The following is a 16,964-nucleotide window of genomic DNA, read 5'->3' as shown; positions in this document are numbered from 1 at the left end:
GGTTTCTTGTCCTTGGTTGTGACAGGCGGCATCAATTTAAAAATAATGCACACAGAATATTTGTGGCAAAACATGGGACTCCCTTGACTTGAATCCTTGGAAACATGTAGGAAACCTCCACTGCAGCGACTGCACACCGGGTATCATTAGTGTTCTTTACTTATACAGGACATAGGTTTACTTCTCTTCTCTGAGCCCCTCACCCAATGTATTGTGGGGGGTTTGTGAGCTCAGGTTGCCTAGCAACCACTGACTTCCTGTCTGAGTGACCACCATTTCCCCCTATCACGTACAGAAGTGGCCACAGGAAGTTCTGTGTTCTGGACTTCTCCCGATGTTACACAGGGTTATTCAGGTCCCATTCAGCCAATCACGCAGCTCCAGGATATAAAGAAGCAGGACAAGATTGTAATAAATAGGGACTAAGAGAGAGGTGTGGGGTGACATTGTTCATTATATGGCGTTATACTTTAAATGCTATGTCCATCTTCACAACTATTCTTTTGTATCATTGTTCCGAAAGAAAAAAAGTATTTTGTTTGGTTTCTACAGCTCCTATGCAGATCTATGCGTTTCCATGGTAACAGACAACAAACCTGTTGTAGTCTGATCCTGCACTCATAATCAGGTCCATCTGTCACCTACGCCCTGATAACCTACCAAATGTACGGTAGAAGTAGAGGACCGATGGAAGGCAACATGACTGCAGGGTCAGACTACCTAGGGCTTGTTGTCTGTTACCATGGAAACACAGAGCTCTGCATAGGGGCTGTAGAAACAAAACAAAGACATTTTTAATTGGGACCAATTGCAAAGTTGCTTCATTTTTAATTTTAGATACAATGAGACCGTCAAAAATCGTGGTTGCAAAGACGGTCACGGCGTATACCGCAACGGGCATCCGCTTTGTTCCGAGAGCATCTGACTGGCAACTGACTGGCAGCTGAAACGGCTTCTTACCTAAAGATTTGGGCAGCAAATTTTTGACAAATTGCTCGTGGTCCCCGACGTGGAGGATGCTGTAGACGCTGTCCTTCATAAGTTCCTCTTGCTTGTAGCCCAGATAATTAGTGACATTTTCTGAGACGAAGACGATGCGGCCCTCCTGGTTCACAACAAAGAAAAATCCGTCCAAAGCCTGGGGCATAAAAAAGGCAAAAACGGCTTAAAATTATAGTAAAAAAACTAAAATAATAAATTCATACACAAGATTCTTCCGATAATTTCCTTAAAGGGGGCGTCTATTCCTAAAGGACCAGTGCGGTCTCCACAAATAAACAAAGAAAAGTTCTGCAACTTTCTAAACGACTTTGCGTTTCAATTTCTCACCATTTGCAAGATCTCTGCTTGCTGTTACTGAAGGAATATTCCAGAGAACTAATCATTTTCACAGCTGAGGTTTTGTTACAATTGTATCCAGTCTAGTCAATCCTCTGCCAGCTAAACACATCAGCAGCACAAATCTCTCTCCTGTCCTGATAGTTTGTTACAATGTATTAGTGCAGGAAAAATGCATCGGTCTGGAGTCCAGAGCATTGTCTAGACTGGATACAATTGTAACAAAACCTCAGCTGTGATAAGTATTAAGTCATCCACTATTATAAAGTGGACAATTTTGGGGTTTAATCTGTTTCTGAGAAAGCTGGGCGGTGACCAATTTCACACCGTTACAGATTACACATAATTTGTCACCCAGCTTTCCCAGACTCCCGATCAGCAGATCTGCCTAGTTATATGCGGTTATATCAAAGCTTCATCGCTGAGACAGATCGGCCATTCAGGAGTCTGGGAAAGCTGTGTGACATCCATTGAGGAAGCTGTAAGGGCGACCATATTGGAGGCCACCCAGCTTTCCCGGACACGGATAGAAGTAGGACTTTTTCTTCTGGCTGGGTGTTTGTGGTAGTAATGATATCGGTCAGGTAGGGGTTAAGGCCGCCCTCGTGACGTAGCGCACACAGCTGTTCTCCGCGTCTTCCGTCACCGCACGATGGTTCTTGTTGCTCTGCCAGCAAATATCCGTGTTATGTCATGACTGGGAACGGCCTGGAAAGTGGAGGACATTCCCCTCCTCCGATCAGCAGCGCTCGCTCCACGTCTGGCCCGAGGCCTAATACAACAGCATCTAATGTACCGCGGTAATTATTAACGAGTGTCACCGCCAAAACAGGAAATACGGAAACCACGGCGAACCGCCGAGAGAAATACAGCGCGGCCTGGACCGGAGTACTAATGATTAACCCTATCCCTGCCGTACTGACATCCACTCCCTGCACACCGCCGAAAACAGAGCGGCCCGGACCGGAGTACTAATGATTAACCCTATCCCTGCCGTACTGACATCCACTCCCTGCACACCGCCGAAAACAGAGCGGCCCGGACCGGAGTACTAATGATTAACCCTATCCCTGCCATACTGACATCCACTCCCTGCACACCGCCAAAAACAGAGCGGCCCGGACCGGAGTACTAATGATTAACCCTATCCCTGCCGTACTGACATCCACTCCCTGCACACCGCCAAAAACAGCGCGGCCCGGACCAGAGTACTAATGATTAACCCTATCCCTGCCATACTGACATCCACTCCCTGCACACCGCCAAAAACAGAGCGGCCCGGACCGGAGTACTAATGATTAACCCTATCCCTGCCGTACTGACATCCACTCCCTGCACAGCGCCGAAAACAGAGCGGCCCGGACCGGAGTACTAATGATTAACCATATCCCTGCCGTACTGACATCCACTCCCTGCACACCGCCAAAAACAGAGCGGCCCGGACCGGAGTACTAATGATTAACCATATCCCTGCCGTACTGACATCCACTCCCTGCACACCGCCAAAAACAGAGCGGCCCGGACCGGAGTACTAATGATTAACCCTATCCCTGCCGTACTGACATCCACTCCCTGCACACCGCCAAAAACAGAGCGGCCCGGACCGGAGTACTAATGATTAACCCTATCCCTGCCGTACTGACATCCACTCCCTGCACACCGCCAAAAACAGAGCGGCCCGGACCGGAGTACTAATGATTAACCCTATCCCTGCCGTACTGACATCCACTCCCTGCACACCGCCAAAAACAGAGCGGCCCGGACCGGAGTACTAATGATTAACCCTATCCCTGCCGTACTGACATCCACTCCCTGCACACCGCCAAAAACAGAGCGGCCCGGACCGGAGTACTAATGATTAACCATATCCCTGCCGTACTGACATCCACTCCCTGCACACCGCCAAAAACAGAGCGGCCCGGACCGGAGTACTAATGATTAACCCTATCCCTGCCATACTGACATCCACTCCCTGCACACCGCCAAAAACAGAGCGGCCCGGACCGGAGTACTAATAATTAACCCTATCCCTGCCGTACTGACATCCACTCCCTGCACACCGCCAAAAACAGAGCGGCCCGGAACGGAGTACTAATGATTAACCCTATCCCTGCCATACTGACATCCACTCCCTGCACACCGCCGAAAACAGAGCGGCCCGGACCAGAGTACTAATAATTAACCCTATCCCTGCTGTACTGACATCCACTCCCTGCACACCGCCAAAAACAGAGCGGCCCGGACCGGAGTACTAATAATTAACCCTATCCCTGCCGTACTGACATCCACTCCCTGCACACCGCCAAAAACAGCGCGGCCCGGACCGGAGTACTAATAATTAACCCTATCCCTGCCGTACTGACATCCACTCCCTGCACACCGCCGAAAACAGCGCGGCCTGGACCGGAGTACTAATAATTGACCCTATCCCTGCTGTACTGACATCCACTCCCTGCACACCGCCGAAAACAGAGCGGCCCGGACCGGAGTACTAATAATTAACCCTATCCCTGCCATACTGACATCCACTCCCTGCACACCGCCGAAAACAGCGCGGCCCGGACCGGAGTACTAATAATTAACCCTATCCCTGCCATACTGACATCCACTCCCTGCACACCGCCAAAAACAGCGCGGCCCGGACCGGAGTACTAATGATTAACCCTATCCCTGCCATACTGACATCCACTCCCTGCACACCGCCAAAAACAGAGCGGCCCGGACCGGAGTACTAATGATTAACCCTATCCCTGCCATACTGACATCCACTCCCTGCACAACGCCGAAAACAGAGCGGCCCGGACCGGAGTACTAATAATTAACCCTATCCCTGCCGTACTGACATCCACTCCCTGCACACCGCCAAAAACAGCGCGGCCCGGACCGGAGTACTAATGATTAACCCTATCCCTGCCATACTGACATCCACTTCCTGCACACCGCCGAAAACAGAGCGGCCCGGACCGGAGTACTAATGATTAACCCTATCCCTGCCATACTGACATCCACTCCCTGCACACCGCCAAAAACAGAGCGGCCTGGACCGGAGTACTAATAATTAACCCTATCCCTGCCATACTGACATCCACTCCCTGCACACCGCCAAAAACAGAGCGGCCTGGACCGGAGTACTAATAATTAACCCTATCCCTGCCGTACTGACATCCACTCCGTGCACACCGCCAAAAACAGCGCGGCCCGGACCGGAGTACTAATAATTAACCCGATTCCTGCCGTACTGACATCCACTCCCTACATCCATTCCCTGCACAGCGCCAAAAACAGAGCGGCCCGGACCGGAGTACTAATAATTAACCATATCCCTGCCATACTGACATCCACTCCCTGCACACCGCCAAAAACAGAGCGGCCCGGACCGGAGTACTAATAATTAACCCTATCACTGCCGTACTGACATCCACTCCCTGCACACCGCCAAAAACAGAGCGGCCCGGACCGGAGTACTAATAATTAACCCTATCCCTGCCATACTGACATCCACTCCCTGCACACCGCCAAAAACAGAGCGGCCCGGACCGGAGTACTAATAATTAACCCGATTCCTGCCGTACTGACATCCACTCCCTGCACACCGCCAAAAACAGAGCGGCCCGGACCGGAGTACTAATGATTAACCCTATCCCTGCCATACTGACATCCACTCCCTGCACACCGCCAAAAACAGAGCGGCCCGGACCGGAGTACTAATGATTAACCCTATCCCTGCCATACTGACATCCACTCCCTGCACACCGCCAAAAACAGAGCGGCCCGGACCGGAGTACTAATGATTAACCCTATCCCTGCCATACTGACATCCACTCCCTGCACACCGCCAAAAACAGAGCGGCCCGGACCGGAGTACTAATAATTAACCCTATCCCTGCCGTACTGACATCCACTCCCTGCACACCGCCGAAAACAGAGCGGCCCGGACCGGAGTACTAAGAATTAACCCTATCCCTGCCGTACTGACATCCACTCCCTGCACACCGCCGAAAACAGCGCGGCCTGGACCGGAGTACTAATAATTGACCCTATCCCTGCTGTACTGACATCCACCCCCTGCACACCGCCGAAAACAGAGCGGCCCGGACCGGAGTACTAATGATTAACCCTATCCCTGCCATACTGACATCCACTCCCTGCACACCGCCAAAAACAGAGCGGCCCGGACCGGAGTACTAATGATTAACCCTATCCCTGCCATACTGACATCCACTCCCTGCACACCGCCGAAAACAGAGCGGCCCGGACCGGAGTACTAATGATTAACCCTATCCCTGCCATACTGACATCCACTCCCTGCACACCGCCAAAAACAGAGCGGCCCGGACCAGAGTACTAATGATTAACCCTATCCCTGCCATACTGACATCCACTCCCTGCACACCGCCGAAAACAGAGCGGCCCGGACCGGAGTACTAATGATTAACCCTATCCCTGCCATACTGACATCCACTCCCTGCACACCGCCAAAAACAGAGCGGCCCGGACCGGAGTACTAATGATTAACCCTATCCCTGCCATACTGACATCCACTCCCTGCACAACGCCGAAAACAGAGCGGCCCGGACCGGAGTACTAATAATTAACCCTATCCCTGCCGTACTGACATCCACTCCCTGCACACCGCCAAAAACAGCGCGGCCCGGACCGGAGTACTAATGATTAACCCTATCCCTGCCATACTGACATCCACTCCCTGCACACCGCCGAAAACAGAGCGGCCCGGACCGGAGTACTAATAATTAACCCTATCCCTGCCATACTCACATCCACTCCCTGCACACCGCCAAAAACAGAGCGGCCTGGACCGGAGTACTAATAATTAACCCTATCCCTGCCGTACTGACATCCACTCCGTGCACACCGCCAAAAACAGCGCGGCCCGGACCGGAGTACTAATAATTAACCCGATTCCTGCCGTACTGACATCCACTCCCTACATCCATTCCCTGCACAGCGCCAAAAACAGAGCGGCCTGGACCGGAGTACTAATAATTAACCCTATCCCTGCCATACTGACATCCACTCCCTGCACACCGCCAAAAACAGAGCGGCCCGGACCGGAGTACTAATAATTAACCCTATCCCTGCCGTACTGACATCCACTCCCTGCACACCGCCAAAAACAGAGCGGCCCGGACCGGAGTACTAATAATTAACCCTATCCCTGCCATACTGACATCCACTCCCTGCACACCGCCAAAAACAGAGCGGCCCGGACCGGAGTACTAATGATTAACCCGATTCCTGCCGTACTGACATCCACTCCCTGCACACCGCCAAAAACAGAGCGGCCCGGACCGGAGTACTAATGATTAACCCTATCCCTGCCATACTGACATCCACTCCCTGCACACCGCCAAAAACAGAGCAGCCCGGACCGGAGTACTAATGATTAACCCTATCCCTGCCATACTGACATCCACTCCCTGCACACCGCCAAAAACAGAGCGGCCCGGACCGGAGTACTAATGATTAACCCTATCCCTGCCATACTGACATCCACTCCCTGCACACCGCCAAAAACAGAGCGGCCCGAACCGGAGTACTAATAATTAACCCTATCCCTGCCGTACTGACATCCACCCCCTGCACACCGCCGAAAACAGAGCGGCCCGGACCGGAGTACTAATAATTAACCCTATCCCTGCCATACTGACATCCACTCCCTGCACACCGCCAAAAACAGAGCGGCCCGGACCGGAGTACTAATGATTAACCCTATCCCTGCCATACTGACATCCACTCCCTGCACACCGCCAAAAACAGAGCGGCCCGGACCGGAGTACTAATGATTAACCCTATCCCTGCCATACTGACATCCACTCCCTGCACACCGCCAAAAACAGCACGGCCCGGACCGGAGTACTAATGATTAACCCTATCCCTGCCATACTGACATCCACTCCCTGCACACCGCCAAAAACAGAGCGGCCTGGACCGGAGTACTAATAATTAACCCTATCCCTGCCATACTGACATCCACTCCCTGCACACCGCCGAAAACAGCGCGGCCCGGACCGGAGTACTAATAATTAACCCTATCCCTGCCATACTGACATCCACTCCCTGCACACCGCCAAAAACAGAGCGGCAAAATGAGAGCTGGGATCTCATTGGTTGTGCTGGGTAATTGTTCCGGTCCCCTCTTGTATATAGACGCCCCCTTTATCTGAGACCGCCTCCTGTTATGATCCTCCCTGATCCTTGTCGGACCATTTTCATCTATATAAGACGGGCGCAAATCCCGGCCTAACGCAGGTCTAATGAACCGAACAAACAGAATCATCAGGGTATGTTCACACGCAGTGTTTTCAGGCGTATTTTGGGGCATTTACGCCTCGAAAAACTCCTGAAGAAACGGAAGCTGAATGCCTACAAACATCTGCCCATTGAAATCAATGGAAAAAACAGCCTTTAGTTCATACGGGGCGTCATTTTACGCCGCTGTTTTAAAAAAACGGAGCGTAAAAAGACGCTCCGTAAAAACAAGTAGCATGTCACATCTTGGGACGTTTTTTGGAGCTGATTTTCCATTGAACACTAAGAAAAACGCCTCAAAAAACGCCTCAAAAGAAGCTCTAAATTATGGCTGGGTTCACACAGAGTTTTTTAATGCGGAAACCGCGCCGCAAAACTCATCAAAAACGGCCCCGAAAATGCCTCGGGGGTAAAACCGTCTTGCGGGAAAAAGAAGCGACATGCTCTATCTTCGGGCGTTTACGCCTCTGACCTCCCATTGACATCAATGGGAGGCAGAGAAAGCGTATTTCGCTGAGTTTTATGCCCGCGGTGCTCAATGGCCGTGGGCAAAAAACGCCCAGAAAAACGCCCAGAAAATCGGCGTGCAGGCAGAGGAAGATCTTCCAAACGGAATTTTGAGGCAGAATTTCCACCTGCAAAAAACTCTGTGTGAACCCGGCCGTAAAACTCCCGAATTACGTCTGAAAACAGTGCGTGTGAACATACCCTTACAGGAACTGATCATTTCAGAGAAATTCTAGTGAGGCGAGTCTTATATAACCGTGTCTGCGCCCACATTACGCCCACAAATCCCAAATTTAAGACCTATGAGGCTATATTTTCAGACGTTTTTGGTCACAGCGTGTGACTGGGGGTGACCCGCACAGGGCCTGAGTTAGGCTATATTCACATGACCTATTTTCAGACGTAATTCAGGCGTTTTACGAAATACAAAATGTCATTATACTATAATCTGCAGAGACATCATATCAAATCCTCACATTTATGATACGGTCTGCTGAGATGCTGTATTTGATGCTATTATTCTATTATTCTTCATTAAAATACTGACCACTAGGTGGCACTATTCTATTATTCTTCACAATAACTGACCACTAGATTGTGCTATTCTATTATTTTTTACAATAACTGAATACTAGGTGTCACTATTCTATTCTTCACATTAACTGACCACTAGGTGGTACTATTCCATTATTCTTCACAATAACTGACGACTAGGTGGCACTATTTTATTATTCTTCACAGTAACTCACTACAAGGTTGTGCTATTCTATTATTCTTCACAATAACTGACCACTAGGTGGCACTAGTCTATTATTCTTCTTCACAATAACTGAATACTAGGTGGCACCATTCTATTATTCACAATAACTGACGACTAGGTTGTGCTATTCTAATATTATTCATAATAACTGACCACAAGGTGGCACCATTCTATTAGTCTTTACAATAACTGACCGCTAGGTTGTGCTCTTCTGTCATTCTACATACCAGGTGGAACTACTCTCCACAATAACGGACTACTAGCTGGTGATATTCTATTATTTGTCATAATAACCGACCACTAGGTGGTACTGTTCTATTATTCTTCATAATAACTGACCACTAGGTGGCAATATTCTATTATTTGACATAATAACTTACCACTAGGTGGCACTGTTTTATTAGATGACCAGTAGGTGGTGTTACTTAGTTATTACTTGTCTCTATTTGATGTTATTATTTTATTACTTTTCATAGTTACGGAGTACTATGTGGTGCTATTATTTTATTACTCTTGATAATCCCTGACCACTAGGTGGTGCAATTCTGTTACAATTTTTTCATAATTATTGACGACTAGTTGGTCATAATAATAGTAATATTCTTATGTACATTTGTTCCATGGCAAAAATCAATGCGACCTCCCCACCTGGGTCTGGTTTATGCCACCAAATCACCATCTCAGGACAGGAGGGCAGATGCAATACCAGGCAAAATGTATACCCTGTGTTACAGCTAGTGCAGAGCCTGACAAAGATCCAAAGAAAACCAAAACGATTAGTCATGCTCCGCCCCCTCAGTCCCTGGACTAGACATAACACAGGGGACCCGTTTTTTCTGATGTTTTCCTTGAAGACCAAAAGGCCACTAAAGATGAGTAAGTTAATAAATCTTTACACCTCCAGATGGATTGTGTAGCATAAGGCTGTCCCTTTATAGCATAAGGCTGTCCCCTTGTAGCATAAGGCTGTCCCTTTATAGCATAAGGCTGTCCCCTTGTAGCATAAGGCTGTCCCCTTGTAGCAGAAGGCTGTCCCCTTGTAGCAGAAGGCTGTCCCCTTGTAGCAGAAGGCTGTCCCCTTGTAGCAGAAGGCTGTCCCCTTGTAGCAGAAGGCTGTCCCTTTAAAGCATAAGGCTGTCCCCTTGTAGCATAAGGCTGTCCCCTTGTAGTAGAAGGCTGTCCCTTTGTAGCAGAAGGCTGTCCCTTTGTAGCAGAAGGCTGTCCCTTTGAAGCGCAAGGCTGTCCCTTTGTAGCAGAAGGCTGTCCCTTTGTAGCAGAAGGCTGTCCCTTTGTAGCAGAAGCCTGTCCCTTTGTAGCAGAAGGCTGTCCCTTTGTAGCAGAAGGCTGTCCCTTTGTAGCATAAGGCTGTCCCTTTGTAGCATAAGGCTGTACCTTTGTAGCAGAAGGCTGTCCCTTTGTAGCAGAAGGCTGTCCCTTTGTAGCAGAAGGCTGTCCCTTTGTAGCAGAAGGCTGTCCCTTTGTAGCAGAAGGCTGTCCCTTTGTAGCATAAGGCTGTCCCTTTGTAGCATAAGGCTGTCCCTTTGTAGCATAAGGCTGTCCCTTTGTAGCATAAGGCTGTCCCTTTGTAGCATAAGGCTGTCCCTTTGTAGCAGAAGGCTGTCCCCTTGTAGCAGAAGGCTGTCCCTTTGTAGCATAAGGCTGTCCCTTTGTAGCAGAAGGCTGTCCCTTTGTAGCAGAAGGCTGTCCCTTTGTAGCAGAAGGCTGTCCCTTTGTAGCAGAAGGCTGTCCCTTTGTAGCATAAGGCTGTCCCTTTGTAGCATAAGGCTGTCCCTTTGTAGCATAAGGCTGTCCCTTTGTAGCATAAGGCTGTCCCTTTATAGCATAAGGCTGTCCCTTTGTAGCATAAGGCTGTCCCTTTGTAGCATAAGGCTGTCCCTTTGTAGCATAAGGCTGTCCCTTTGTAGCATAAGGCTGTCCCTTTGTAGCATAAGGCTGTCCCTTTGTAGCATAAGGCTGTCCCTTTGTAGCATAAGGCTGTCCCTTTGTAGCATAAGGCTGTCCCTTTGTAGCATAAGGCTGTCCCTTTGTAGCATAAGGCTGTCCCTTTGTAGCATAAGGCTGTCCCTTTGCAGCACAAGGCTGTCCCTTTGCAGCACAAGGCTGTCCCTTTGCAGCACAAGGCTGTCCCTTCGCAGCACAAGGCTGTCCCTTCGCAGCACAAGGCTGTCCCTTCGCAGCACAAGGCTGTCCCTTTGAAGGATAAGGCTGTCCCTTTGAAGGATAAGGCTGTCCCTTTGCAGCAGAAGGCTGTCCCTTTGTAGCAGAAGGCTGTCCCTTTGTAGCAGAAGGCTGTCCCTTTGTAGCAGAAGGCTGTCCCCTTGTAGCAGAAGGCTGTCCCCTTGTAGCAGAAGGCTGTCCCCTTGTAGCAGAAGGCTGTCCCCTTGTAGCAGAAGGCTGTCCCTTTGCAGCATAAGGCTGTCCCTTTGCAGCATAAGGCTGTCCCTTTGTAGCATAAGGCTGTCCCTTTGTAGCATAAGGCTGTCCCTTTGTAGCAGAAGGCTGTCCCTTTGTAGCAGAAGGCTGTCCATTTGTAGCAGAAGGCTGTCCCTTTGCAGCATAAGGCTGTCCCTTTGCAGCATAAGGCTGTCCCCTTGTAGGATAAGGCTGTCCCTTTATAGCATAAGGCTGTCCCTTTGTAGCATAAGGCTGTCCCTTTGTAGCATAAGGCTGTCCCTTTGTAGCATAAGGCTGTCCCTTTAAGACAGTAGCTCCTCTGCCATCCCTGAGTGGCATTGCCTGGCAGCTATTAGATAACGCACCTTACTGTTGACTGCCGGCAATTAGAGATGTGAAGAGCTGCTCCAGTGACTCCATTATTTGATCCCGCTCCAATTATCCCGCTTTTAAGAGCTCCGGGGAAGATTTACATGTGTAATAATGTGCTGGCGGGAGACACAAACCACAAGCCTTGTCTGATGGAGCCGGCTCCATGTGCCGAGACTGCTCCCTCGGAAACTTGCCACCATTATTGATACACTGCGTCTCGGTCTCCATGAAATACAGGCAATGGTTAGCAACCGGTGGAAGCAAGAAACGAGTGCAAGCTCTTCAGACAACTGCGGTCTTGGGAGCCACGGTATCAAGCTTGGCAATCAGCGCAAATAAATTCTTAGACTTATTCTGTGCCCTCTATCAACCCTTCCTGGCATCCGGAGCTTGTCGGGTGGGGTGGGGGGGGGGGGGGAGTACGGAGCGCTGCGTGGGACGAGTTTGTCGGCTGTGTGATACAGGCGACACTTCCGGGTAACCGGCGGGATTACGCTCGTTTAACCCGTTAAATGCTGCGGTCAATAGCGACCACGGCAAATTTCTAAACCTAAATGGAATGCGTTATCAAATACTGAATTTTTCTTAGTGGAACTAGTTGGAAACTAACGTTTATGGCGACCGTCTTAGATGAAAACATCTTTTGTGACTGACGGAAGTCTTTTTCCATCTATCAGAGAAGTTTTAGACCTTCCTCTCTGGTGATCATCGTTATGGCTTTGACTGTGGTGTGTAACACATATCGCTAGAGAAGTTGCCAGCGGATTTTACGCTAAACTTATTTGACACTGCCATCCGGATACTGGTAAAGGTCCAGGTCGTGGAGTCAAAAAATGGCCCGATTAGGCGCCGAGGGGTGATTAGCTGAGCAACTACTTATCGTCGTCTCACTTCTCTTCTGGGGAAAAAAGTCCCCCACATATGTGACAATCGGAAAGCAAATACAGAGAAAGTCCATGTTATCCCTGCCCCAGTGGTCATCTAAAGCCATACAGGGACAGGAGGAGTTCACAAATTCTCCTCCTCTCCCCGCATGCTGTCAGCATATCACACGCTTACCCTCTGCTCCTTCACACAGGATGGAGTGAGAGCTGGCACATCTATACAGCTCCCACTTCAGCCTGCTCTAGCCCTAACAAGATCATGGCTAGTGCCGCAATCTTGTTCTTGTTTTAAAGCCTAGCTTCTAGCCGCCATCTAGCCATATGTAGCAGGAACTTATCAGATATGTCCTTGGCTACTGAAGTGCTTTCCTGCCAGGACGTATGAGATACGTCCTTGGCAAGCAAAGGGTTAAAGCTCTCCATACCTTTCAAATGGCTGACAATGCTTTTTGTTCTCGGCTACAGATTGAAGCTCTGGAAGGCAAACTGCTGCTATAAGAAGTGAAATACTGTGCAGAGCCAACGGAGATATTGATGAACACAAAACATTTCTATTATGTAGGCAAATTCTACAACAACTTCTACAACTTTCTAAAATACTTTTTTCAATTCTTCACCATTTTCAAAACCTCTGCTTGCCGTCAGTGAATGAAAAAAAATAATTATTTTAACCCAGAGGCTGAAAACTCATACAAATCTAGCGCTTCTCGCAGCTGAATGTTTGTCACAATAGTTTCCAGTCTAGACATTCCTCTTTGAGCTAAACCCATCAACAGCACAATGTCTCTCATGTGCTGATAGTTTGCTACAATGTATTAGCGCACGCTGTTTATTTCACAGAGCATTGTGTAGACTGGATACAATTGTAGCAAACCCTCAGCTGTGAAAAATATTAGGCCAGCTGTTTCTTTTTTTTAACTTCTGGATGTAAACAAAAATGCCCCCATGACAGCAAGCAGAGTTCTTGAAAATGGTAAGGAATTGAAACACAAAGTATATTAGAAAGTTGGAGTATTTTTTATGATATGATCATTTTTTTTCCCCTGAGGTAACAATATCGCCGTCACCATAAGAGCGTGCAAGGTCACACGCATTTTACACTATTAGGAAACGGCAACATGTGCGCTCAAGGATTGATTTCCTATCATCCAGCTGCCCGGCACCTGCCGACTTCCTTCTTTATCTACATTTATGTCCTTCTTCTACCTAGAGCATGCATGATTAACCCTTCCTCTTCCTACGAAGACAACGCAAACACAAAGACGCTTAGAATCGGTATCTAAAAAAAAATTAACTTCGCTATACTCTAGTCACATCTAGAGCTGCGGCTAAAAGTCCAGGATCTTGTAACTCGTCGCTGCCCCCTGTTTGTTCAGGATCTGTGTAGGACAAGGTGCAATGTGGATTTGTTGAGTAGTTAGATGTACAGGGGCGTAGCTGGGAGAAGAATTGGGTGGTGGGTGACAGGTGGGCACGTAGAAGTCACTCTGCCTTGGCCTGGCTGTTTAGATATATGGCATGGGGCAGCAAACAGAATCAGAAAGAAGCCTGTCTACAAGTCTGCAGGTGTGTGGAATATAAAAGCTACATCTCCCACCATGCAATACACCCGGTTGTTTAGTGTAAAGTGGATTGAGGGCCCCGAGAGGGGGGGGGGGGAGACCCCAACCCCACCCAGACTGGTGATCAATGACCGTCTATACCTGGAGTAGCTGACGGCGTGAAATGAAGACACAGACAATAACCAATGTGTCAGTCACTGTAAATGTGTCTGCTGACGATGCTTGTTGCTAAGCAACAGTTATTCCTGCGCAGGATCCAGACTGGGATGTGATACAAAGTAACAAGACCGATCTGTCCAATAGCAGCGGATCAATGTCAGCATATCCGTCCATCAGAGGCCGCTATATATATATATATGTGTTCCCTCAGCACTGTCAGTACACATAGACAATATATAGACAATTGACGATCATTACATAGATACCTGGAAACCATCAGAAAGTAGGTCAGTTTCAGACATACAGGATCTTTCTTGAACGGAATTCATTAAAGGGTTACCCCTAACTCAGACATTTATGGGTCATGTTATAAATGTCTGATAGAGGACGGTCCCAGATCTCCAGAACAGGGTCCTCCGACCCCCAGTCTAGTCTGGTGAGGCGGCTGCTGTACTCGGCTTTCTCCGTCTGTCCCAGACAGTGAACAGGCATGCAGACTACGGCTCCATTCACACTGCGGACTTGGAGGAGCATGTTCGCTGGATAGGTGAGGATCCCAGTGGTCGGACCCCCAGCGATCAGACATTTACTACCTATCCTGTGTATTTTTTGGGGAGGAGCCCCTTTAAATAAATGAATATTAAATACTCATTAACACTTAAACTTCCAAATAGTCTGATTAACATACGCATATCTAATTACGTGCATTGTGAATTTGCATGTTAATAAGCCAATCAGGACCATTGACAGCAAAATATTATTATGTAGTGAAAATACTAAAAAGAGACACATACTAAGAATAATGGATAAGTCAACAGCACCTTGCTGGCTGTTTTCAGGCTGAGTTATAGCCTGTATTACACTTCAGAGCTGAATTAACACTCCTGCTTGTTGTAACTGGAAAAAAATCAACAAGCTTGTCGCCAGATAACCCGCTGGAGTATAGCCAACATTTATCAGAATGAAAATCAACAGACAATCTCTGTGCAGACACTAAACAAGCAGGAAATGCTGAGATTTTACTTCTGAAAACGGAAGAATAGTGAGTGCAGCTCCGGAGTATAATACAGGATGTAACTCAGGATCAGTACAGGATAAGTAATGTAATGTATGTACACAGTGACTCCACCAGCAGAATAGTGAGTGCAGCTCCGGAGTATAATACAGGATGTAACTCAGGATCAGTACAGGATAAGTAATGTAATGTATGTACACAGTGACTCCACCAGCAGAATAGTGAGTGCAGCTCTGGAGTATAATACAGGATGTAACTCAGGATCAGTACAGGATTAGTAATGTAATGCATGTACACAGTGACTACACCAGCAGAATAGTGAGTGCAGCTCTGGAGTATAATACAGGATGTAACTCAGGATCAGTACAGGATAAGTAATGTAATGTATGTACACAGTGACTCCACCAGCAGAATAGTGAATGCAGCTCTGGAGTATAATACAGGATATAGCTCAGGATCAGTAAAAGATAAGTAATGTAATGTAATCAGTGACTCCACCAGCAGAATAGTGAGTGCAGCTCTGGAGTATAATACAGGCTGTAACTCAGGATCAGTACAGGATAAGTAATGTAATGCATGTACACAGTGACTCCACCAGCAGAATAGTGAGTGCAGCTCTGGAGTATAATACAGGCTGTAACTCAGGATCAGTACAGGATAAGTAATGTAATGTATGTACACAGTGACTCCACCAGCAGAATAGTGAGTGCAGCTCCGGAGTATAATACAGGATGTAACTCAGGATCAGTACAGGATTAGTAATGTAATGCATGTACACAGTGACTCCACCAGCAGAATAGTGAGTGCAGCTCCGGAGTATAATACAGGATGTAACTCAGGATCAGTACAGGATTAGTAATGTAATGCATGTACACAGTGACTCCACCAGCAGAATAGTGAGTGCAGCTCTGGAGTATAATACAGGATGTAAGTCAGGATCAGTACAGGATAAGTAATGTAATGTATGTACACAGTGACCCCACCAGCAGAATAGTCAGTGCAGCTCTGGAGTATAATACAGGATATAACTCAGGATCAGTACAGGATAAGTAATGTAATGTATGTACACAGTGACTGCACCAGCAGAATAGTGAGTGCAGCTCTGAAGTATAATACAGGATGTAACTCAGGATCAGTACAGGATAAGTAATGTAATGTATGTACACAGTGACTCCACCAGCAGAATAGTGAGTGCAGCTCTGGAGTATAATACAGGATATAACTCAGGATCAGTACAGGATAAGTAATGTATGTACACAGTGATTCCACCAGCAGAATAGTGAGTACAGCTCTGGAGTATAATACAGGATGTAACTCAGGATCAGTACAGGATAAGTAATGTTATGTATGTACACAGTGACTCCACCAGCAGAATAGTGAGTGCAGCTCTGGAGTATAATACAAGATGTAACTCAGGATCAGTACAGGATTAGTAATGTAATGTATGTACACAGTGACTCCACCAGCAGAATAGTGAGGGCAGCTCTGGAGTATAATACAAGATGTAACTCAGGATCAGTACAGGATTAGTAATGTAATGTATGTACACAGTGACTCCACCAGCAGAATAGTGAGTGCAGCTCTGGAGTATAATACAAGATGTAACTCAGGATCAGTACAGGATTAGTAATGTATGGACACAGTGACTCCACCAGCAGAATAGTGAGTGCAGCTCTGGAGTA

The 16,964-nt window shown here is 47.9% G+C and overlaps 1 protein-coding gene across 4 annotated transcripts in view; it reads right to left on the bottom strand.

Annotated features, from left to right (window-relative positions):
• Positions 1-16,964, bottom strand: part of NCOA1 (nuclear receptor coactivator 1) — a 203,083-nt gene that overhangs the window by 80,258 nt on the left and 105,861 nt on the right. For all 4 annotated transcript variants that reach the window (XM_075860847.1, XM_075860848.1, XM_075860849.1 and 1 more), the window contains exon 5: positions 961-1,138. In XM_075860847.1, coding sequence (XP_075716962.1) covers positions 961-1,138 — 178 coding nt within the window. The remainder of the gene's footprint in view (positions 1-960; positions 1,139-16,964) is intronic.

Source organism: Rhinoderma darwinii, chromosome 4 (assembly GCF_050947455.1).
Source record: "Rhinoderma darwinii isolate aRhiDar2 chromosome 4, aRhiDar2.hap1, whole genome shotgun sequence".
Taxonomy (NCBI): Eukaryota; Metazoa; Chordata; class Amphibia; order Anura; family Rhinodermatidae; genus Rhinoderma; species Rhinoderma darwinii.
The sequence above is the reverse complement of the archived record's forward strand: the minus strand, read 5'-3'. Positions and strand labels throughout refer to the sequence as shown.